Raw genomic sequence first — 26,338 nt, 5'->3', positions numbered from 1 at the left:
ACCGACCTCAACCTCAAACACTTCCTTTACGCGGACGATATACAGGTCCTGATACCCATTAAGGATTCCTTCGCAAAAACTCTGGCTTACTGGGACACATGCCTTCAAAAAATTAAACTCCTCCTCACCAGCCTAAACCTGGTATTAAATTCCGGCAAAACTGAACTCCTGCTTATCGCCTCAGAAAATAGCACCATCACCTCTGCACAACAAGCCACGCCAACAATCACACAAGTGAGAGACCTAGGAGTCCTAATTGATAATCGCCTGAATTTCAAAGCCACCATTAACAAAACCACCAAAGACTGTTTCTACCAACTACAAGTGCTGAAAAGAATTAGACCTCTTTTCCATGCCCAAGATTTCAGAACTATTCTACAAGCAATCATTTTTTCAAAATTAGACTATTGTAACACCATCCTACTCGGCCTTCCCGCTTCATACACCAAACCGCTTCAGATGGTGCAAAATGCAGCTGCACGAATTCTGACAAATACCAGGAGAAGGGACCACATAACCCCCATTCTAAAGAGCCTCCATTGGCTACCTATACACTTTAGAATAATATACAAGGCCATTCTTACCACATACAAAATCATCCACCAACTGGCTCCCATTGACCTACAGATCCCTCTCCGACTACACAATTCGTCAAGACCGACAAGAGATGCATACAAAGGATCGCTACAGATACCACCGTCCAAATCTACCAGACACTGCACACTAAGAGACCGGGCTTTCTCTACAGCCATTCCACCGTTATGGAACTCCATCCCCTCAAATCTCAGAACAGAACCATGCATCTCAACCTTCAAAAAAAGACTAAAGACCTGGATATTCATACAAGCTTTCCCGGACACCAACATGGTCAACTAATCTCCAACTACACCTTGATTAACCATATCTTCTATCGTTTACCTGTGTGAATTAATCCTGTCCTTTCTCTTCCTTCTCAGCCAAGTTCTTATCACCCTGTTATATGTAACTGCCTTTTCAGCACCATTGTTATAGTTATGTTTACTATGCACCCCTGTTTTATGTGAACCAGCATGATGTGACTGCTGTCTCGAATGCCGGTATATAAAAATTTGAAATAAATAAAAAATAAATAAATTATCAATGCCTCGGACTGGATCATGACCAGAAGAATTGCTATGCCTGCAGAAGGATGTCCCCATGCTCGTAGAAGTCCAGGACTCTTCAAATCAAGGGACTGTGTAAATTTCTCTGGCATTGTAATAGGTCCTCCTCATCCCACAGTGCAGCCTCATTTGCCTTGTTAGGAAATGAGTTGAGCGGAAGCTAATCAAAAACTCTCCCGTATGCTCAATCTGAAGCCGCAGGGTTGAGTTCCACCAGCCACCCTGCATCGAAGGCAAAGTGGCATCAATCAGTGTAAACATCGCAGCCGGCATCAAAAAACATAAGCAGTCTTAAGGGCGGTGCACTGGTGCCGCCAGTGGCAACATCATCAGTGAATACACATCGTATTAACTCACTTCACGCAACTTCCACCAATGCCAACATGTATCAAGGAGCTTAACAGTTGAAAGTTCAATGCTCCGACACATTCAGCACACTGATGTACTCAACATGCAATGTGTGGCCTCAATACATAATCCCATGATACACAGTGCAGGAACCCATGGCTCAGCTCCAGTCCAACAGACACAATGTCGTTGGCCTGCACTGAACTCCTCAACACACATCTCCAAAGACCCATCAAAGCATGCCAAGGTATCCAAACATTCTACCCCAGCGAAATCATTGATTTATCCACCTCAGACCGATTTATCAAACTGCTTTGCCAGCACATCTCTGTTCAACCCATCCTAGATTGGCAGGAGAGGGGGTCAGGTTGCTCTTACTGTTGCCAGTAAGTAGGGCATTTTCCCCATCTAAACTAGTGGTGGAGAGACTTCATCTGGAGACTGCAGACCCAGTGACTTCTATAGTACCACTCACTTCTATCAAACCATCTATCCTCATGAGGTTTCAGAAGAGCATGTTCTGTCACTTATGCCAGGATAGAAGACACATCAGTCTCAACCATATCGCAGACTTGGTGTGCAGTTTCTTTACACTTCTGACCAAGGAGGCAGAAGGAACATTTAAGTCTCGCTGTCTACTTTCACTACAGCGATACCACAGATCGGAGTCCTGATATAATTTATAAGGATGCATTCATCATCAGAACCCTTGCTGAGGAGTTCTATTGCAGTGGATTCAAGCGGGTCAGGGGTATTAGACCAGAAGCTCCTCTCAGTCTCTCTTCTTCATTGGAGGCCCAGGCAAGTGACTCTATATCTTTAGGCTCAGATGAAGACTACTGGCATACCCTCCTCTTCCAGATCCTCCGGGCCACACCTCGTTACCAGAGGATCCTTACCTATTCTAAATTTGTGGAAAAGACGGGTACTGCACTGGGCATCCATGTCCACAAAACACAGAACTCCGATCTGAGCTCTTGTGACTTCTTCAAGTATTAGACACTCCAGCTGAACCATTTCAGTTCACAACATTCTCTATGCTCTTCAGACGAGTATGTGGGAGACTCACATTTGTCACCCCAACTGCTAGGAAGTATATGCCTCAAATTGCATCCAACAATCAGGCTGTGGTGTCATCCAGCTGCCTCACCAGTCCATAGTATTTGAATCTGCTTTGAAGAAAGTGAAGAAAATGTGCATTCACTCGAATTCTCCTTTTGGAAAAGGTCACAAACTTCTAGATAACTGGCAAGAACATTTTTCAAAGTACAATGCGGTCTGCTTGTATAACCATCCATCAATTCTACATGGTGCAATACATACATGACTGAATTGAAAAATCTAAAGCCTTTCTTACCTGCCATGGAGCAAGGGAATTACTATCCATAACCATGCCTAGACCTGGAAGAGGACATCCCCCATTTTTTCCAGTCATTATATGAATCCTTTGATTTTATTTCATGTACTTCACCTTTATTGGGGCTAGACATAGGCATGGCTTCAAGCAAGTAGCATCTGTGATGATGTCTGTGAAAAAGTAGCAGATGTCTCCTGATTAGATAACCATCTTTGCAGTGAAAAACTTTGTCACCCAGATTAAGGACCAGAATGTAGTGGTAAAATCATTCTCGACAGCTCATAAACAGCCTTCCACTGCACAGTGTTACTTCTGTCCATACAAGCAACCATATTTCCACAGGAGGCCTTACCATTCTTTTCAACAATACTGACTACCGCCCCTTCTGGCCCAGTGTTAGCAGCCACTTCCAACCAGGCCTCGTCAGAAAATGCTTGCAACAGAAACCACATTAGGCTCATCCAAAACCAGGGTCTAGTTTTTGATCCCTTTGAACAATCCATTCGATTCTTCCAGTAGGGGGAAGAACTTAACATTTCATGGAGGAGTGGCCTCAGATCACAAAGGATCCTTCAGATTGTACAGTCTGGGTACTGGTTGTGTTTCTCACAGCTTCCATCCCTCCCGCATTGTTTGGTACCCCTCTAGATCCATCTTGTTTACCACAGCTTCAACTGTAACTCCAGTCACTTCTGCAACAGCGAGCGATAGAACCAGTTCAACCATCTCAACATGCTCGGGGATTCTGTTCCTGATATTTCCTTATCCCCAAGAAAATGGGGGTACTGCAGTCCATTTTTAGATTGAGATGCCTGAACAAACCATACTCAAGTGGACAATATACTGATCTCAACTCATCCATTTATATTTCACTTCATGAAAGGCCTGTGGCATGTCAAACCCCTGGTGAAAAAAAACCACACATGTTGCATGAGTTCTGAATGTAGTCTTTCCCAATTAATAGCCTCCTTTTGAACCATTGGAGTCAACTTCTCTAAAATACTTGATATTGTTGCAATGACTTCAGCTGCAAGAGTCGAGCAAACTCAAAGCTCTCGTCCACTATCGTCTATGCATTCAGTTTTTTCACAACAAGGTGGTTCTCCGTATTCACCCAAAATTTCTCCAAAAGGTCATCTCTGCTTTTAATATCATTACCTGCCTTCTTTCCTGGTCCCCATGTGCATGAGATTGAAAAAGCCCTGCATTCTATAGACTTCAAAAAGACCTTAGCATATAACAATAAACTAACTTGGCCACATTGGAAAACATCTCTACTGTTCGTCTCATAAAATCACAACAAACTAGGAGTACTTTGTCTAATTGACTGGCTGAGTGCATTCATCATTGCTATACCTTAGCAGGACTGCAAATAGCACACTATGAAGGCTCAAGTGAAAACTACATCTGCTTCTGTTACACATCTTTGAGAAGTGCTATTGACGATATCTGCAAAGCTGCAACTTGGTCTTCTGTTTATACCTTTGACATACTGTTGTCTTGATAACATTTCAAAGACTGACAGTAAATTTGGACAAACAGTTTTGCAAAGTCTGGTCTTGCAGTAGTCTGCTTTCCATGGTGAGGGTTGGGTTGCTTACTAAATAAACTGTCCACTGCAACCATCAGCTTGGGACTCCCTATATGTAATGGTTAATTCAGCCTGCTTATCGATGGAAAAAGTAAGTTTGCTTACTGTAAATGGTGTTTCCTGTAGGTAGGATGAATTAGGCCTGGCATACTCACCTGCCTCCCTAGAGAGTCGACTACATAGCTAGATTTCTTCTTTTATAAACTGAGGAGACTCTCACGAGGAAAGATCCATACAGGAGCTCCTGCATATACTCAGTAGAGCTCTACTGGCTTGGAGCGACAAGTCCATTGTCTCTCCGGATGATGTCATCCTACTATTTGTGGAAAACACAGGGTATGGTAAGCAAACTTTCTGTATTCTTGACATCATAGAATATGCTACGAGCAATGTATTAAAGTAAGGAAATTTTAAAACTGAGATAAGGTCAGCCTTTACCCTAGGCAGATTTGTTAAATATGAATTTCCAGACATATTTTGGTTCCCTCAGTGCTGCAATTGTCTTACCCCTTCAGTATCTGTAAGATTGGTGATTTATGGTGTTTTATTTCTCTAGAAAACAGAAAAGACAGAATTTCTGGGTTTCTTTTACAAACATTGTATGCACGTTCTCACTGCTCCCTTGCTAGCAAATACTACAGAGGAGAAGCCCAGCAAAGGTGAGAATATCATGCCTATTGCCTATTATGTTTAGCACCATTCATCTAAGCTATGTTGTCATATTAAATTTAGCGTTTGTAACAAACAAAATGCTCAAAATCTGTCATGGTAAAAAATAGCACATTACCATTTTGGTCTCCTTTCTGAGGTCTTCGAAATAGTTCTCCATTTCTGTATTTAAAGAGTAATTTTATTTCTCCGAGGGCAAGCAGGATGGTAGTCCTTACAAATGGCTGACATCATCTGATGGAACCTGGCCCTGAACTTTTAAATTTCTAAAACTTTGACTGGGCCTTACTGGGCATACCATTATGCCACCTGACCACATGGGGGCTCCTTATGTGTCTTCTCTAAAGCCTATCAGTCGCAATTCCTCACTCTCCTGCTGTTCAGGGTTTTTTCCTAGCCTAATTATCAGCAGGATTTGTTTATCATGGGGCCCTGGAGTTTTGTTGTTTTTTTTTCCTACCCTTTCTAGTGTTGTAGGTGGGTTTTTCGTTTGTTCTTTTGTTTCCTTTTGTCTTTGTACCCAAGCGGTGCACTGAGCAGCATCAAATGCTTGTGGCCATTGAGTTTGATTTTACTTTACTGATTTTCTCTTCTAGTATGGATAAGTGAACCAGTGGCTTCAAATGGTGCCTCTTCTGTGACATGTTCATGTTTATCACAAATTCCCATGGTAAATGTGTCTTGTGCTGATGGCATTGCATGATGTCTAGGGTGTCACCAGTGCGTGAACATGACCCTGAAGGGGGTGTCAGCCTTGGCAGAAGCTGATGAAAAAGTACTTCAGGCACCATATTTCATCAATGCATTGACATTGAGGTGGCATCAAACTCCCTCACATCGAGCATCGGGAAGGACCAGGGAGACAGGCTATCGCCTGCTTCCTCCCACCCAAAGAAGGTGATGGGTTTCATCTTCTCAGTTTCTTCTCAGTTTCAGCATCTTCTCGGTTTCAGCATCAAGGAGTTCCAGTGCATGGCATCAAGCAAAAGTGAAGAAGCATCCATATCAGTCTCCATGGGTGTATAATGCCAGGAGTGGGGACATTCTAGCAGTGGCTGTGAATCTTCCCAAAGCATTCTCACAGAGAGGAGAGCTCAACCTCTATGCAATCCCTGGAACTGCTTCAGTCTACAAGGGTCCAGGTATCAGCCATCAATACACATCTGGTTTTCCTGAAAAACATGTCTACTCCTCCTGCCTCCCATTTGGTGTTGATATTAACAGTCTTTCTGGAGGAGGTAGCCCGGAAGATTCAGTAGGCTTTTGACAAGGCAAGGAGATGTGAAGCCTCTGGGTTGAGGCATCGAGTCTGCATCGGGACATTGATAGTGGATGCCCTGATGGTGATCTCCGTTCCATTGGGAAAGAAGTTGTTCAGGTTCCAAGCCACAGCAGACAAGTGCTCCCCTCTCTGAGGCTTTATCTGCAGGTCAAGCACAATTTAGGTCTTCACTACCGGCATACCAGTCTGGCGCTGACTTGAGTACTCCTGGGGATACAGCTACAAATGTGGAGATATCTCTGAAGAGAAGAGATTGACAAGTCTCTCCTCTGACCCTTCTCTTCCACCAGACAGAAGGAATTCTTCACTGGAAAAGGTCTACTTTTGTTAGATTTGTACAGAGAATGGTGGAGACCATTTCCTTTCCTTTGTTGGAGGATGATACTAGGAGCAAAATGCTGGATATCCTTCAGTTCATGGAGCCTCTCAAGGAGTTTGCAGCAGTCCCAGTTCACAAGATCTTTCAGGAGGTGCAAGTGGGAAAAACCCCCTCTATTTATCCCATAAAGAAGACAAACGTAATTTATCCCATCCAGAAGTTCCCAGATTTGAAAAAAAGACAGCTACTGCACCAATCTGTAGTGGATAAATCCATTCTTAAGCCAGTTGAGAGGACTAGAACCCATTCTTTGGTGGCCCTGGGAAAGGATTCTAGAACTTTAGATACTCTTGGAAGAAAAGTATTTCAGGGAGCTATGCATAGTTCTTTATGGGCCAGTGCATGTGGTACCTGATGAAGCAGATACAGGAAGTGGCCAAGCAGCTTCCTGCGAGGCAGCAAGTCTACTTTGTTACTGGTAGAAAAGGGACTTGAAAACACATGGTCCAATTAACCTCCAGTGTTTTCGAGATGGCATTGAGTGCCTGCTATGAAAATTGGCACCTGCAGACTCACCTGGCTGTGGGTCTCAGACATCCAACCTGAGAACTGGGAAAGACTCGCTGATATGCCATGCAATGGAGAGAATCTCTTCAGAGGTAGTGTTAAGGAAGTGGTGGCATGGGCCTGTGAGCACTATACAACATTTCAGCAGTGTTTCACAGCCACTCCAGACCCACCCTTCTCTGTCAGAAGGCATCTGAGCATGGAGCCGAGGAGACACTTCTTCCAACCAAGGAGGTGTCATCCTCTGCCGCCTCAGTCCTAGACACAACAGGCCTCATGCCTGCCCAAGGCATCAAAGGGCCCCTAAGGCAGCACCCCAGGAAAACCTGGGTTGGGTTTGGACTGGATTGCAGAGAGTATAGCATGTATCCCTGTACCCATGCCAGAGGACCTTTCTATCAGACGTTGGCTGAAGTTTTACATACACTGTTGTCCCAGTGTAACTTTGGACATATGGGTCCTCAGCAGCATAAAGAAAGGTTCCAGATTGCATCTGTTAGGTGTCCTCCAAATTGACCTCCAGACCTGCTTGGAGGCATTCTCTACATCAGGAATTGCTTCAGAAAGAAATTAATGTGGTCGAGACCGTTCCTCCCCTCTTTCCCTGATGGGATTCTACTCCAAGGTACTTTGTGATTCCAGAGGAAACCAGATGACCCCACCCCTCTGGGCCCATTGTTTTTGTACAGGCTGCCCCTCATAGGAAAATATAGAAGAGTAACAGATTATTGCCACCAAAAATAATTGTAGTGCCTTTTGGCATGGTTTAATCCCCCCCCCCCCCTTTTCTTTCCATTCAGGGCAGTTTGTAGCTAGGGATTGCCCACTTGCGAGGATTGCCATCCTGCTTGTCCTTGGAGAAAGCAGAGTTTCCAACTTATAACAGGTGTTTTCAGAGGATAGCAGGATGTCAGTCCTCATGAAACCTGCCTGCTTCCCCTTGGAGTTAGCATCTCTTTATTTAAACTAAGGAGTAAGACTGAGGAGACCCTCATGTGGACATGTGGCATAATATTATTCTAGGCATGCCCAGTGAGGCACAGTCAAGATTCTAGAAACTTTGACATGAATGTTCTGGGCCAGGCTCATCATATCACCAATTTGTGAGAACAGACATCCTGCTGTCCTCTAACATCTGCTACCTCTGCTATTCACAAATGCCTTTCTGTCTGACAGAAAACGCCAGTTCATCTTAAGTCTGATAACCTGAACAATTCCCCCTACCCTTGGCCCTTCTATTGCCCAGCTAGGTCTCTCCTAAATGAATCTATCTGTTAACCCTCTGTCTCTAATTGTTTCCTTAGCTTCCCTCCTGTACATATGCCTAACTCAGTTTTTCATTATTTATGAATGTCAAACCTGTACACCGTTATGAACATGAACTAGTGATTCTCACATGGAATGACGGTATATAAAATACATAAATAATTAAGAGAGAAACATCATAAATGCATGTAGCTTTTTAAAATGAAATAATGAATGCTTGAGTTTTGCGTTTTTCTTTTTAATGTTTTAGATGACTTTCAGACAGCCCAACTTTTGGCATTGATATTGGAACTGCTAACATTTTGTGTTGAGCATCACACATATCACATAAAGAACTACATTATCAACAAGGACATTCTCCGGCGAGTGCTGGTGCTCATGTCTTCAATGCATGCATTCTTGGCACTGTGTAAGTTTGTTTATTTTTATTTTTTTCAAATTTCTTAGTATTTTTTACTTCACGAGTCCTTGGAGTAGGAATACAGTTGAATTTATGAATTGCATGATTCTGCTGCCAAGTGGGGCTGAATTAGCCATGACATTTGGATGGCATCAAATGGACCTATCTCGCTTAGCTAGTACAGCTTTTGTTCTACTGAGCATGTACAGGAATTCCCACGCAGGCCCTGCTTTGTGAGCCCCCTCACTTTTGTTTTGTTTTTGTCTGAGCACCATCATGGATGTATACCTCTACATAACTTTTCAGGGCTACCTTTAAAAAAAAAATAAATAGGAGGAGAAATGTATTTCTCCTCAATATCTGGTAAGAAAGCCACAATCAGTGGTTTCAAAGATTGTATATATGGTAGAAAAATGTCCATTACCAATGGATACGACCTATGCTACTGCTGGCTGAGACCGGACCACAATTAGGCCATCTGTTACATACTTAAATATCAAGGGCCTAGAACTGTGTTAGTCTTTCAGAAGCCATAGTTGATCCTCTTCCCGAAGCACAGGCTTGTCTGCGTTGCTGGAATAGAGTTAAGTGGGGAGCTCCTGAATAAGATTCTCCCCCCATCATCAGAATAGGCTAAATCCTTGGGGTCAAATAAGCATAGGCAGCACACATCGAAGAAGGAGGTGCCATTCTGCAGAGCTGAATGACACTGAAGACGCACCAAGTCTAGAGTGCATCGGTGCCATCAATGCACAAGTCCTTACCTTTGATCATTAAAGCTGTTTCATATAGATTTGGCCCTACATGGAATTTCTGTTATTGCACATACCTTTGATGATAACAGGAAAATGATACCATTAGACTCTTTACAGCAAAAACTGGGAGAATGGACGGTCGATGTCTTTAGTTATTTACAGATCTGACATTATATTAATTCACTGCCATCAGAAGTGTTACTGGATAAAAGGTGGGAGATATTTCAGGATTGATTTGATTTGGAAGGACCCAGGAGGCATACTTTATTTTCATTTCATAAATTATTGCACCTTTTTACTCTCACATTCTCTCTGGAAGGCTTGTGGGCTAAATGGACTCTTCAGTTTTCTCTTCCCTCCTTTATTGTATGCTTTGGGCATGTAACAAAGATTGCACAGATTATGCAAATACGTAAACACTGGTAGCAAATTGTAGAATTGTGAAAAAGGTCAGCAAGCCACAGTGCTAGGACTGCCCGGACATATCCATTATCCAGGAGACCTGGTGAAATGAGATGTTCTACTACAAAATGCTAACAGTCTTAAGTGGATTTTCAAGTTTAATTTACCCCTGAGGAAGCTGCACAGCGATACACCAGCCATGTTGGGTGTATGATTTGTTAACACTTGGGACTGCGTTTTTTTTTGGGGTTTTTTTTTTTATTTTATCTGCTTTAAAAGAAGACTTTAAAAAATGCCTTCACTTATATATGAAAAGGTGGATGATTGATATTCCTGGGTGGTCCTAGCACTGTGGTGCATGACACATTATCAGGCTTGCTGACACCTTTTTCACAATTCTACAATTTGCTACCGGAGTTTAAAATAACTAGTGCAATTACCCCATTAATGGTAGATTCAGCTTTTAAAAGAGCAAAGAAAACAAGGTGTGACACAACACCATTACAGTGTTTCAAATCTTCAGTATTCACATCATTCATAACCAAACAATATCATTAAAAACCACAAAATATCAATCAAGTCTATTTTTAAGGGTTTCTTCCTTTCTCTGCTCTCAGTTCTGTGTGAAGGAGCTGTCTTTTTATGTAGTTCCTGGGACTCTCTTGCGTATGCTCCTTCACACAAGGGTATACTCAAATACTCAACCAGAAAAAGATCCTGGGTTATTGTACAATTTTGATCAAAAGATATTTTAAAGCTCCATGCTAAATGCACGGATCTCTGCTCACCAGTTCTACAAGGTTCAGTACTTGCAATATTGTATGGAAAAGCTGAACCCTTTAACATAGCCATTCGTGGATGCAGAGGAGTGTATATACCATCTTATTCGATCCATCTACAAAGCATTCAGCACCTCAACAGTATCCATCAGAGTACACTGCATGGTTGGTTAAGAGCCAGTAGCCTAGGCGTTGATGTTTGCAACAAATTAGCAGAGAAACAGTTGCTCAAAGGAACAGATGGTGGTGCCAACCCTTTCATAGGACTGGAACAGTTTTCTTCAAGGCGCTTTTACTATGCATCTAAAAGATCATATTTCCAACAATTTCAATAACACTGGATGCCATCTGTTTCCACAACAGCAGCAACTTCTGACTTGTGCTCAGCAAAGTAAGTGCTATATAACATAAGAACATAAGGTATGCCATACTGGGTCAGACCAAGGGTCCATCAAGCTCAGTATCCTGTCTCCTTCAGTGGCCAATCCAAGTCACAAGTACCTGGCAAGAACCCAAACATTAAATAGATCAGTGGCTATTTCCTATTGATTAATAGCAGTTTATGTACTTCAGGAGCTTATCCAAACCTTTTTTAAACCTAGCTACACTAATTGCCTTAACAGTATCCTCTGGCAATGAATTCCAGAGCTTGATTGTGCAGTGAGTGAAAAAAAATGTTCTCTGATTTTTTTTAAATGTGCTACTTGCTAACTTCATGGAGTGTCCTCTAGTCCTTGTTGTTGCGACCGTCGCTTCCCGACGGCTTCATTCCACCTACCTTTCCTTTTCTGCGACTCCTTCTTCTCCTCACGGATGCCTGGCTGCCATGGCGTCCGCCTGCCGTCGTCTCCGGCGTCCCCGGACCGGCTTGGGCGCTGCCTCTCGTCATGTTCTTCAGGTACCTTAGGGCGCGCGCGCTGCGCGGCCCTCATTCTTATTTCCTCTTTGGCACATTCCTCAGCGGCGTCCCCCTGTGATGACGTCACGCTGCCCGGATATTTAATCCTACTGTTTATTGCTAGCCGTTGAGTTAGCAAGGGTGATCTTACGGATGGGATTTGCTCTCCGTACCCAGCTACTCTGCCTTCCAACTTCCATTGGACTCTTTCTGCTAATGAGGTACCCGCTCCTCGGGGGCCTCTTTGCTTTTTTCAGGTCGCTATCAGGTAACTGGTACTCACTCCTCGAGAGCCCATGTTCCCTGACCCGCTGCCTGCATCTATCTCCTCTTCTACTTGGAAGAATTCACTAGAGACACCATCAGTGAGTACTACTATCATCCACTCCTCAGCGCTATCTCCCTGGAACCAGGTACTCGCTCCTTGAGGGCCTGCCTCTGTTCCAGCACCAATGCCACCTCCTACGTGGAACCGCTGTGTGAGTACTTTGCCAACGAGTCTCTCTGCTTCCAGGGATCTGGTACTCACTCCTCGAGGGCCAGCTCTCCCTATCTCGGGGCTTCTCCATATTTGGGACTCTGTGAATGTTCGATTGTACTCACTTTCTCAGTTCTCTCCACTACAGCACTGCTACCAGAGGAACCGCTGTTCCGGCGCCCTGGGGAATACAAGCCCAGCCGGGCTACACCTTCTACTCACTACTGCCACTTCTGGTGGCTTCTCAAACTGTCTAAATAAAGAACTATTTGTGTTTGTGTGTCCAGAGCTGAGTCTGACCTGTGGCCCCTCAGGTCAGCTGCCACAGTGTCCAAGGGTCCACCCAAACCTCACTAACTATAACACTTGTATTATCCGAACAAGTAAATAACCATTTCACGTTTACCCGTTCAAGTCCTTTCATGATTTTGTAGACCTCTATCATATCCCCCTTCAGCCATTTCTTCTCCAAGCTGAACAGCCTTAACCTCTTCAGCCTTTCCTCATAGCGGAGCCGTTCCATCCCCTTTATCATTTCGACCTCCCTTCTCTGTACCTTTTCCAGTGCAGCTATATTTTTTTTTTTTTTTTTGAGATGAGGCAACCAGAATTATGCACAGTATTCAAGGTACAGTCTGTCCATGGAGCAATACAGAGGCGTTATGACATCTCCGTTTTATTCGCCATTCCCTTCCTAATAATTCCTAACATTCTATTTACTTTTTTAACCACCATAGCACACTGAGCTGACTATTTCAATGTAAGATTAACTGACGCCAAGATCTTTTTCTGGTGGTCACTCCTAAAATGGAACCTAACATCATGTAGCTACAGCAAGAATTATTTTTCTCCATATGTATCGCCTTGCACTTATCCACATTATATTTCATGTCCATATGGACACTCAATCTTCCAGTCTCGCAGGGTCGTACTGCAGTTTATCACAATCTGCTTGTGATTTAACTATTCTGAATAATTTTGTGTCATCTGCAAATTCCAGTTCATTTATAAATATATTAAAAAGTACCTGTCCAGGTACAGATCCCTGAGGCATTCCACAGTTTACCTTTTTCCACTGTGAAAATTGACCATTTAATCCTACTCTCCGTTTCCTGTCTTTTAACTTGTTTGCAATCCATAAAAGGACATTGCCTCCTATCCCATGACTTTTTAGTTTTCTTAGAAGCCTCTCATGAGGGACTCTGTCAAACGCCTTCTGAAAATCCAAATACACCACATCTACTGGTTAACCTTTGTCCACATGTTTATTCACCCCTTCAAAAGAATGTAGCAGATTTGTGAGGCAAGACCTCCCTTGGGTAAATCCATGCTGGTTATGTCCAATTAAATCATGTCTGTCTATATGTTCTGTGGGCAGTGGAATGCCTCAGGGATCTGTTCTGGGACCAGTGCTTTTCAATTTATTTATAAATGATCTGGAGATGATACAAAATTATTCAGAGTAGTTAAATCACAAGCGGATTGTGATAAATTGCAGGAAGACCTTGTGAGACTGGAAAATTGGGCATCCAAATGGCAGATGAAATTTAATGTGGGTAAGTGCAAGGTGATGCATATAGGGAAAGATAACCTATGCTGTGGTTATACAATGCTAGGTTCCATATTAGGAGCTATCACCCAAGAAAGAGATCTAGGCATCATAGTGGATAACACATTGAAATCGTCAGTTCAGTGTGCTGCAGCAGTCAAAAAAGCAAACAGAATATTGGGAATTATTAGAAAGGGAATGGTGAATAAAACGGAAAATGTCATAATGCCTCTGAATTGCTCCATGGTGAGACCGCACCTTGAATACTGTGTACAATTCTGGTCGCCGCATCTCAAAAAAGATATAGTTGCAATGGAAAAAGGTGACCAAAATGATAAAGGGATAGAACAGCTCCTCTGAGAAAAGACTAAAGAGGTTAGAACTGTTCAGCTTGGAGAAGAGATGGCTGAGGGGGCATATGATAGAGGTGTTTAAAATCATAAGAGGTCTGAAACAGGTAAATGTGAATCGGTTATTTACTCTTTCGGATAATAGAAAGACTAAGGGGCACTCCATGAAGTTAGCATGTGGCACATTTAAAACTAATCAGAGAAAAAGTTCTTTTTCACTCAACACACAATTAAACTCTGGAATTTGTTGCCAGGGGATGTGGTTAGTGCAGTTAGTATAGCTGGATTAAAAAAAAAAAAGGATTGAATAAGTTATTGGAGGAGATGTCCATTTCTTGCTATTAATTAAATTGACTTAGAAAATAGCCACTGCTATTACTAGCATCAGTAGCAAGGGATAGACTTAGTTTTTAGGTACTTGCCAGGTTCTTGTGGCCTGGATTGGCCACTGTTGGAAACAGGATGCTGGGCATGATGGATCCTTAGTCTGACCCAGTATGGCATATTCTTATTTTCTTATAATAATTTCCACGATTTATCCCAGCACTGAAGGTCAATTAGTTTCCCGGATCATCTCTGGAGCCCTTTTTAAATATCAGGGTTACATTGGCCACCTTCCAATCTTGAGGTACAACGGATGATTTTAATGATAGGTTATAAATTACTTGTAATAGGTCTGACATTTCATTTTTTAGTTCTTTCAGAACCCTGGGGTGTATACCATCCGGTCCAGGTGATTAACTACTCTTCTGTTTGCAAATCTGTCCTACTACAGCTTCCAGGTTCACCATGATTTGGGTCAGTTCAGATGAATTGCCCCCCCTTGCAAAAACAGTCTCTGCAAAGGGTATATCTTCAACATCTTCCTCAGTAAACACTGAAGCAAAGAACTTGATTATTCTTGCCACAATGGCCTTAACTTCCCTAAGTGCCCCTTTAACCCCTCAATCATCTAACGGTCCAACCGACTTCCTCGCAAGCTTCCTGCTTTGGATACATTTTAAAAAGTTTTTATTATGAGTTTTGCCTCTATGGCCAACGTCTTTTCAAATTTTCTTAGAGCCTATCTTATCAATGTTTTACATTTAACTTGCCAATACTTGTGGTTTTTCCTATTTTCTGTGAATTTTGAGAAATCAACTAATTCCCATCCAGAAAATCAAGTTAATTGGAACGGGGATAGATTCTCTGCAAGAGAAAGTGTTTCTTCCATCAGATCTTGTGAACACACTCAGATCTTTTGTATATAAACTGTTGAAAACGGAACAGTTCACAGCTAGAGAAGTTCTGGTCATTCTGGGCTACATGGCAGCTGTGATTCACGTAGTTCCACTAACCTGCCTTCACATATGACTGCTGTATTGGAGAAGTCCCAATGGGACCAGGTAATTCAACCTCTGACAACCTGAGAATTTCACAGGAAATGAAACTATCTGTGCTGGTGGCTAGATTCTTTTATCCTCTAGGAAGGAGCACCACTCAGTTTACTTCCTCACCAAGTAACATTGGCGACAGATGCCTCCACGAAAGGGTGGGAGGCACATGGAGCCCTTCTGAATGCAAGGAATAGTCGTTCGTAGAAAGACAATGTCAGATCAGTCTGTTAGAATTGAGAGTGATCAGATATACTCGAACACCTTTCACTCGCCTCCTCCAAGGAAAGAGCATTCTCATTCAAACCAACAACCAAGTAGCCATGTTATACATGAACAAACAGGTCATGGACTCTCTTGCTAGGAGGCAATAAAGATATTGCAATGGACAAGCAAACATAGTTGTACTACAAGTAATCTACCTACTAGGAATCTCCAATAGCTCCTCAGCATATTTTTTTTATACCTCATGAATGGTCACTGCAGCAGTCAGCAGACGATAGACTGTTCAGTCTGAGGACTTCCAGCAGTCAGCCTCTTTGTATTGGCACAAAACAGAAAACTGGAAAAGTTTTGCTCCATTCTTATTGGCGAACTCAGATCCATGCAGGATGTGTTTCTGTTCAGTTTGAATACAGATCTCATGTATATTTTTCTACCAATTCCACTGACAGCCAGAACAGTGCATAAAGGGGTCGATGCAATACAGTGCGCTCATCTCTTACTGACTGACTGAGTATAGCAGTGAACAAACAAACGTTTAGTTCAACTGTTTAGCAGATTGCATCGCACACTGCTATAAATTAAAAGCCTACAAATTACAGATTTGCATTAGTAACCCATCTGCAAGTCATACCTCTTGAAGAGATCTGCAAATTGCAACATGGTTGTCAATACACACCTTTGCATCCCATTGCTTTCTGAACAGTCTCTCAAAAGAGTGACTGTTTTGCATAGCCTATTCACCCAGTAATCTGCTCTCCACAGTAAATGCTCCACTGCAGCCCTCAGCTTGGGACTCCCCTCGTGTCATGGCTAATTTAGCCCTGCTTGTTGATGGAAAAAGCAAGTTTGCTTATTATAAATGGTGTTCTGTGCAGACAGAATGAATTAACCATGCTAAATACCCACCACCCCCCTGGAGAGTCAACTATCTAGCTAGAATTAGGTCTAAAAATCATCTGAGGGAACTCACAAGAAAATGTCTATGTGGGAATTCCTGTACATGCTCAATAAAGCAAAAGCTCTACTACAGCGGTTCTCAACCTTTATAGTTCTGCGACCCTTTTAATACAATTCCCCACTATGTGGCGACCCCAACCATAAAATTATTTTCGTTCATAGGCCTAAGTAACTGTACTGTATATACCGTATTTTCCAGCATATAAGACGACCCCCAACTTTTACAGTTAAAATATAGAGTTTGGGATATACTCGCCATATAAGACTACCCCTCTTCCAACGCATTCCAACATTTACAGCAGGAGGGAGCGACTCGAGGAGCTTCGGCAAGCCCCTTTTGCCCAGCACCGGCCAATCGGGGAGCGAGGGAGCGCAGAATGAACTTTTTTACTGCATCCGGTGAGGGGAGGGAGTGACTCGAGGAATTACAAAAAAAACCCATATTTCCGATGGTCTCTTAGGCGACCCCTAGCAAATCGTCATTCGACCCCCAAAGGGGTCGCGACCCACAGGTTGAGAACCGCTGCTCTACTAGTTAAGAGAGAGAGAGTTCAGTTTGTTGCCACTGAATGATATAATCTGCATGTCTATGGTCAATTCAACCTGCTATCTAAAGAGAACACTACTTACAGTAAGCAAACTTGCTCTACTGCACCTGGTCACTTGAGTACACAATGTTTTTACTCCATTGATTGCATGTATCTGTTGTAATTGGTATGTTTTTATCATGCTTTCTTTATGTGAAAACAAAATAAAAATCTTGTAGTATTTGCAACAGATGATTTGATTCAGAAGAGATTTTTAACAGTTGTGGATATTATAAAATGTACATGCCTTTGTAGTCCAAATAAATATGAAAATATAAGAAAAGTTAACCTAAAAGGAGAGAGCTAGTGGATCCAAAAAACAGAAAAGTTAATATTTTGAAGAATCTGGCCAGGCCTATATTTAAACATGGGCAACATAAGCAGCTGCCTAGGCTGCCAAATACCTGGGCTTGCTCCCACTTGCTTTATGGCCATGCTGTAGTAAAGCTTCCCAGGGGTGCCACTCACACTCTAGTCCCTCTCTCCTCCCCTCCACCCCCCTTTTTTCTCCCTGGGTGCCAAAATTTTGAATCTAGCTATTACTGCTGCCTTAAGGGAAAAGAAATGATACCATTAAGCTACAAATGATACATTTTTAGTTTTTTTTTCAGTGGATAAAGTAGCTTGACCATCAGCACAGAGGATGTAACATGAGGAAAACTGTGTTTTTATCTCAAATTACAGGGTTTACTTTATTTTTTATTTTTATTTCAGGTGCCCTTCGTTTTATGAGAAAAATAGTTGGACTAAAGGATGAATTTTACAATCGTTATATAATGAAAAGTTTTTTGTTCGAACCAGTGGTCAAAGCATTTCTCAGTAATGGCGCCCGTTATAATCTGATGAACTCTGCCATAATTGAAATGTTTGAATACATTAGAGTGGTGAGTGTATCATATCAGAATATCATAATTAAAGTTTGTCATGTTTGTCCCCTTATACCCTTATCTTTTAAAATGTTAGGAGAAGGAGGCCCAGGGTCTGCTTTGATGGAGCATGTCATTTCATTTTTCATTTTCATTTTATTCATATCTATTAATCACCTAACACAAACAGGCCTAGGCAATACACAGTAAAAACATACATAATATGAAATATCATACATATGCCAGGTTCTTGTGGCTTGGTTTGGCCTCTGTTGGAAACAGGATGCTGGACTTGATGGACCCTTGGTCTGACCCAGCATGGCAATTACTTATGTTCTTAACTTAACAAACAAAAATACCTTTAGTTTCATAGAAACTATAATGTCCAATACCTTACCTAAGGTAATCTGTCATGTTAAAATATCTGTAAAATAAATAAATTAGCAGCTGGTATTATATTTTGTATATGTATGGTACAAGAGTATTTATTGAATTACCTATGTTAGTAGTGTTTGTGGCACTTGGACAACTTTCAGTCACCTCTGTAGGGTAATGTTCCATCAGTTCCAGAAGAAACAGGAAGTAGACACCTAATGCTGCCAGAACCCTGTGGACTGAATTAGCTTTTCCTTGACAGCTTTTATAAAATAGAGGATAGTGCCCAACTGTGCAATAATTCAAAAAAAAAAAAATCTGCCAAACATTATCTTTTTCCAGAGGAGTCCTATGACCTAAGTAACTTTTATTTTTATTTTTGGGGGGGGTTTACATTTATAATTTTAAAGCTTTCTTTACTGCTTTGTTCTTCTTGCTGATGCATTGGGGGGGGGGGGGGGGAGTGTAGCGTCAGAGGCAGACTTGGTCCTATTGATTAATGGGCCAATTTCCTTTAGGTAGTCAAATCCTAAATTCTAATTAGTCTTTTCTGATGATGAGACAGATTCAGGAATATCACTTTGTAAGGTTTAAGATGCTGATTGTGTGCAGGAAACTCTTCTATCTTGTGTTTTTTCCCTTTATTTGTAACTTTCCTCATACCAAATGGTATATCTGGGCTGAATCAGAAACCCTTGCTGACCTTGAGAACTGGAAGGATTTCTCCAGTATGATCCCTCAGCACTCCTGTATGGCTGATAGGAACCGTCTTAGCAGTAGCAATGTCTTTTCTCTTGCTCCCAAGAACTGAAGTGTCACCTACATGCTTCATACAACTCTAGCTAGCCCTATCTAGCTAGAGTTTCCTGTGCTGCAGCCTGCAGCCATATACCCTAAGCCACAGGACCAGCCCAAACAAGAGATCTTTAGTGTGTGTTCTTTTAAAATTCTAACATTATAAAGCTTGATTAACACACTCTGGGTGATCAGTGTTCCTACTGCACAACCATGTGACCTGCCTGGGAAATTCCCAGTATCATGTGAGAGTGACTCACTGCTTGTTAATTTTCAGTGGGATAGGTCCAGCTTGGTGCAGCAAGAGAAATGTTACAAAGATCATAACTCTCCTGACAGAGCTACATTGGAGATCCAGTTCCTTTTCAAAGATGGAAATTGTATTTTCCTAGGACATCATCAGATGGAGCCCAGCATGGAAAACGTCTGCCCAGCATGCCACTATCCACATGTCCATGCAGGGTCCCCTTCAGTCTCTTCTTTTTTGTGGAGCTGTTTGCCTCGCAGGTTTTTGGTGCTCTGCTCTTTAGAGTCTTTTTCTCAGTACTTTTCTGCGCTAGATCCCCCTTCCACCGTTGGTGCTTCAGGGTGATATGGTAAGTTTTATTTTGGGTTTTTTTTGTATCACTTTTGTGGTTGATTACTGACTGTGCTGTTCTCGGTATCTGCCAGTCGTCAACTGCTCGCCAGCTCTTTTTCATGGCGTCTTCGGGTTTTCACCGTTGCCCCCAGTGGCCGCGGACCATGTCTGTCACGGATCCATATGACGTTTGCATCCTCTGCCTTGCATTGCACGATTTCCAGGGGTGTCGTTTTTGCGACCAAATGACCCCCAAGGGTTATTGGGCTCATCTTGATAAAATGGAAAAATTCTTCAGGTCTAAAAAATCAGACCCTTAGACTTCGGAATCAGGCACATCTATGCCTAAGGACCGTGGGGAGCCAATGGAGCTACTTCCATCGATGCCCACTCCCCTTCTGACGCCCTCACGTGAGCGCAGCGCCAGAGATAGGCTGCCTTCAGCATCATCGCACTCCAGGACCTCAGGATCATCTATATCCTCGGCACCGGGGAAAGACCGGGCCGAGCACTGTGGGAAACCTCGGAGGCACCGGTCATCATCACACGGTGCCATGCTCGGGGCAGCACCATGCTGCCCCCAAAGCGACCCTGTGGAGTGGAAGCATCCACCACCATACCCGGGAGTCCTGGGCGTTCCCTACCAACCCTGTGATGCTAGTGCCACTGCTAGAGCGACTCAACATCCTCTTGGGTGTCCTGCCCACGCAGCCACCACCTGCTGCCGGTGGGGCATCGAGAGACCCAGGGGGTCTCTCGATGCCCCACCGGCAGCAGAGTCCTCCTCCATCCAGTATCATCTCCATTATGGGCTTCTCGGAGGAGTGTGATGCCTCCCATCTGGGGGCAGTGTTGATGCTAGTACCATGCACACTCTTGCCCGGTCTGGTTCCCAGTCCCTTGGGGGCCCTCAGTGCCTTCAAGGTCATCGGTGCCGTCAGTGACTTTGATTCAGAGGATGGGGGTCTCAGGCAGGAACCCTCCTTGGGGAGCCCCAGGGGACTTAAGTGAGGAGGAAGCCCTGTATGATCCCTAGGGGGATGATACCTCAGAGTCTTCCTCGCAGAACTCTGGAGACATCCCATCGGATCTGTCTCCTCCAGATGAGAAGCATAGATCCCCGCCGGAGGATCTGACCTTTGTGGGCTTTGTGCAAACCATGGCTGAGTGTTTCCCCTTCCAGCTTCTGGCAGAGGAGGACGCCCGTCACAAGATCCTGGAAGTTTTCCAGGTCGTAGATGCCCCAAAGGAGGTTCTTGCTATCCCCATCCATGCAATTTTCAAGGAATTGCTCCTCAGGATGTGGGAGCACTCAATCTCCATACCTGTTAATTTCAGGAGCGGTAGAACCCATTCCGCAAGGTCAACCAGGACTGGGATTCTACTCCAAATACTTCCTGATTCCAAAGAAAACAGGGGGATTACCCCCCAACTTAGACCTGAGGGCCTTGAACAAACATCTATGAAGAGAAAAGTTAAATGTGGTCTTGCTGGGCACCCTGATTCCCCTCCTGCAAAGAGGGGACTGACTTTGCTCCCTCAACCTAAAGGACATCTATGCCCACATAGGAATCTCCCCCGTCACAGGAAGTACCTACAATTCCTAGTAGGCGACAATCACTTCCAGTACAAGGTGTTGCCATTCGGCTTGGCCTCAGCCCCACTTGTCTTCATCGCAGAAAGATTAAACGATTTCTTTGCTTTGGTGTTTACTGAAGAGGATGTTGGGGAGATACCCGATCCGGAAAAGCTTTTCATGGGTAATGATTCAGATGGACTGAACCAAATCACGGTGAACCTAGAAGATGTGATAGGCCTGATTGACAAACTGAAGAGTAGTAAATCACCTGGACCGGATGCTATACACCCCAGAGTTCTGCAGGTACTCAAAAATGAAATTTCAGATCTATTAGTAAAAATTTGTAACCTATCATTAAAATCATCCATTGTACCTGAAGACTGGAGGGTAGCTAATGTAACCTCAATATTTAAAAAGTGCTCTAGGAGCGATCCAGGAAACTATAGACCAGTTAGCCTGACTCTCAGTGCTAGGAAAAATAGTGGAAAGTGTTCTAAATATCAAAATCACAGAACATATATAGAAAGATGGTTTAATGGAACAAAGTCAGCATGGCTTTACCCAAGGCAAGCCTTGCCCCACAAATCTGCTTCACTTTTTTTGAAGGAGTTAATAAACATGTGATAAAGGTGAACCGATAGATGTAGTGTACTTGGATTTTCAGAAGGCATTTGACAAAGTTCCTCACGACAGGCTTTTAGGAAAAGTAAAAAATCATGGGATAGGTGGCTATGTGCTTTCGTGGATTACAAACTGGCTAAAAGACAGGAAACAGAGAGTAGGATTAAACGGACAATTTTCTCAGTGGAAGGGAGTGGGCAGTGGAGTGCCTCAGGGATCTGGACTGGGACCCGTACTTTTCAATATATTTATAAATGATCTGGAAAGGAATACAACGAGTGAGGTAATCAAATTTGCAGATGATACTAAATTGTTCAGAGTAGTTAAATACAAGCAGATTGTGATAAATTTCAGGAAGACCTTGTGAGACTGGAAAATTGAGCATCCAAATGGCAGATGAAATTTAATATGGATAAATGCAAGGTGATGCATTTAGGAAAAAATAACCCATGCTACAGTTATACAATGCTAGGTTCCAAATCAGGAGCTACCACCCAAGAAAGAGTTCTAGGCGTTATAATGGATAATATTGAAATTGTCGGTTCAGTGTGCTGCGGCAGTCAATAAGCAAACAGAATGTTGGGAATTATTAGAAAGGGAATGGTGAATAAAATGGAAAATGTCATGATGCCTCTGTATCGCTCCATAGTGAGACCGCACCTTGAAATCTGTGTACAATTCTGATCACTGCATCTTAAAGATATAGTTGTGATGGAGAAGGTATAGAGAAGGGCGACCAAAATGATAAAGGGGATGGAACAGCTCCCCTATGAGGAAAGACTAAAGAGGTTAGGACTGTTCAGCTTGGTGAAGAGACGGCTGAGGGGTCATATGATAGAGGTATTTAAAATCATGAGAGGTCTAGAACGGGTAAATGTGAATTGGTTATTTACTCTTTCTGATAATAGAAGGACCAGGGGGCACTCAATGAAGTTAGCATGTGGCACATTTAAAACTAATCTGAGAGAGTTTTTTTTCACTCAATGCACAATTAAACTCTGGAATTTGTTGCCAGGGGATGTGGTTAGTGCAGTTAGTGTAGCTGGGTTTAAAAAAGAATTGGACAAGTTCTTGGAGGAGAAGTCCATTACCTGTTATTAATTAAGTTGACTTAGAAAATACCACTACTATTACTAGCAACAGTAGCATGGGATAGGCTTAGTTTTTGGGTACTTGCCAAGTCCCTTTAATGAAGAAAGTGAATTCCTTGCCCCCTGCAACGATGACTCCAGGGGATGAGAACTGTCTACTTTTGGATTATGAGTAAAATTAAAATCCCCCCCATAATCAAAACCCCCTCCAGATGGGACATAAAAAGTTGGTCCAGCTTTGCCAGAAAAGAACTCTGATTAGAATTAGGAGCATATAAAGAGATGATTGTGTAGACCTTCTTACCCACCGGTATTTTCAACAAGAGGAACCGATCTAGTGGATCAGCCTGTTGATACAGCACATCAAAAACGAAGTGGCAAGAGATTAAAATGCCTACCCCAGCATATTTAGAGCCTTCAAAACTAGCAGATAAAAATTTGTAAGGATAATCCCTAAGGGATAGGACATTTTCATGTTTGCGTAAATGGGTTTCCTGAATTAAAGCTATGGATGCTTTGTAGTAGTCCAGCTCTTTAGAGAGGAGATGACATTTATGAAATATGTTTAAACCCTTAACATTTAGAGAGAAAAAACGTGGTGTTATAATAACATGGACATTATCATTCGAAGCACTACTGCCCAAGAATGCTCAGAGCACATACAAAACAGAATGCCAGAGAACCCGAACATAATATGTGTCAGGAAAAATAAAAGTGTAGAATACCCCTCCATTAGTTCCCCGGAACACAATACTTGAACTGCCCCATCTGGTCAGCAGCTCCATCTCCTGCTAGGGGCCACAATCGCCAGGCCAAGATGGACTTCCACTAACAACCTCCCCTCCGTATCAACACAACTTTTTGAAATTGCAAGAATGAACCTGCTTAATAAAAAGTAAACTATATGACTGCAAAAAACCCAACAAAGGCCAAAAAAAGTCCCTAAGACCCTTTAGCCCTGGTCAGATAATGTAGATCTGGAACCATCAGACTGCCGACACTATCTTCTACCTCCCTTCTCTGCTCATTGCCAGTGGGGATAAGTGTCCATCTTCGATGCTGATGGTGCCTTTTTAAGGACCTCAAAGCTGACTGCCATATTAATCTGTTCAAAGATACCTGCTAGCTCAAGGCACATTTTCCTCCAGAACTCCTCAGTGATCCATATGTTGCTATTAATTTTTTTATACACCTGTATGTTCTGTCCATCAATGTCTTTCTGCCCAGTGAAACAAAGCTGGTCAGGCCCTGCCACACCAAGGTCTAGTCATTCTTTGGACTCACATTTCTACAACAGTGGACTGTGCAAGTTACAAGTTAAAGCAAACATCTAGCTCAGAGGTTCCCAAACCTGTTCTGGGGGACTCCCAGCCAGTCAGGTTTTCAGGGTATCCACAATGAATGTACATAAGATAAATTTGCATGAAAACTTGACTGGCTGGGGGTTCTCCAGGACAGGTTTGGGAGCCACTGGTCTAGCTGAAAGTTGTATATGATAAGATAAAATTCAATAAAAAGTAGCTCTAAAACAGCTGTGTCCTGTTGGCTACTCTACTAATTCACAGCCCAGACACAACCAGCATGGGGGTGGATTTCTGGCTATTAAGGACTCTTATCTCCAGCCCAGGTTCATATTGATACATGTAGCCCATATGAAGTTCTATTAAGTTCTATAGCCACTATTAACGTCTGCTTAGTACTGTCCACCTGGGCTTTTATTACATGATGTCTCCCCTCTTATTGGGATTTTTTCCTCCATACCTGTTGAGTTAAGAAGTACAGTTGTTCTTGGCAACTTTAAATTAGATGTTACTCCAAACCACCTTCTGGCTGAAATCCTATTTGATACTATGCTGGATCTGGGCTGGGAGCAACCCATCAACTTTCCTACTCGCAAGCATGACCATACCTTAAATCATGAATCTGAACTTGTTTAGGCCCCCCCCCCCCCCCTCCACACACACACACACACACACACACACACACACGCTATTGGAATCTCACACTGTATCATGATCTGATAATTATCTGATCTGTAAGTGCAACCTGAATTTAAACAAGCAATTTAATACTACACCCTTATCTGACACTTCAGAGGGGCCATATTTATCCTGACAATGTAAAACCACCTTGCTATCCAGAATTCAATAGCCCCAGTCTGATTATATTGAGCAGTCAGTAAAAGATTGGTATTTCACTTTGGAGGCCATCACGTAAGAGGTTGCACCACTAAAAGAAATATGCTTTAAAAAGAAACCCAGTGCTCCTTGGTATACTCCAGCCTTAAGAAAAATGAAATAAAAACCTAAGACATGTAGAATGTTGCTGGCATAGTAACCCGATATTGCAAAGGAAAACAGCTTATTTAGTCTGTCTGAGAAACTATATGAAACAGATAATTGCTACAAAAAAGCATTTCTATTCTGAAAAAATCCGTACTGCTAGTAACAACTGTGCTGAATTGTTCAATATCCTGAACTCTTTAACCTTAACTCGTCAACTAACAATTTAGCAGCTTAATTTGATTGTTGTAATGAATTGGAATTTTTCATTAATAAGATTTCCAAGATTAATAGTTTCAAACCTTACTGTCCTCATAAATATAGATTCCAGTGAACTTGATGCCAAATGGGATTCCTTTAGTACTGTCTCAGTTGACAGTATTCATCTGATTTTGTCTAAAATTAATACATCATCTTGCCCCCTGAATCTGTGTCCTACCACCTTGATGAAGTTGGTCAAAGACGAGATCTCTGAGTACATTGCTGCACTTGTCAATTTATCCTTAACATCCAGTATAATACCTGCTCTATTAAAGTGTGCTTGTGTGTACAGATATTGAAAAAAATCTGCTGATTCCTCTAAATTTTTGAACTATCATACGATTTCATCACTTTCAAGATCTTAGATAAAGATGGAATTGGTGGTTTTGCATCAGCTTTTGGACTTTGGGAAAGGATCCGCTTCTGATTACGCAAAACAACAGGTGCCTGCGCCACCCCAATCTGCAAGCCTTGTCCCTGTCTGCATGGATGTTGAAAGGTTAATCCTTCAGCCGCTTAACCTTTCTGAATCAGTTTCCCGTGACCTGATTGCTTCACGGAAGCCTTCCACGAGAAAATCTTATTCTTACAAAT

The 26,338-nt window shown here is 42.6% G+C and overlaps 1 protein-coding gene across 6 annotated transcripts in view; it reads left to right on the top strand.

Annotated features, from left to right (window-relative positions):
- PPP4R3A (protein phosphatase 4 regulatory subunit 3A) overlaps positions 1-26,338 on the top strand; it is a 161,723-nt gene that overhangs the window by 119,372 nt on the left and 16,013 nt on the right. For all 6 annotated transcript variants that reach the window (XM_029597805.1, XM_029597802.1, XM_029597803.1 and 3 more), the window contains 3 exons: positions 4,995-5,097; positions 8,792-8,950; positions 18,009-18,178. In XM_029597805.1, the coding sequence (XP_029453665.1) occupies positions 4,995-5,097; positions 8,792-8,950; positions 18,009-18,178 (432 nt within the window). The remainder of the gene's footprint in view (positions 1-4,994; positions 5,098-8,791; positions 8,951-18,008; positions 18,179-26,338) is intronic.

The sequence above is a fragment of the Rhinatrema bivittatum genome, chromosome 4 (genome assembly GCF_901001135.1).
Source record: "Rhinatrema bivittatum chromosome 4, aRhiBiv1.1, whole genome shotgun sequence".
NCBI lineage: Eukaryota > Metazoa > Chordata > Amphibia > Gymnophiona > Rhinatrematidae > Rhinatrema > Rhinatrema bivittatum.
This window is presented reverse-complemented; position numbering and strand designations above follow the sequence as displayed.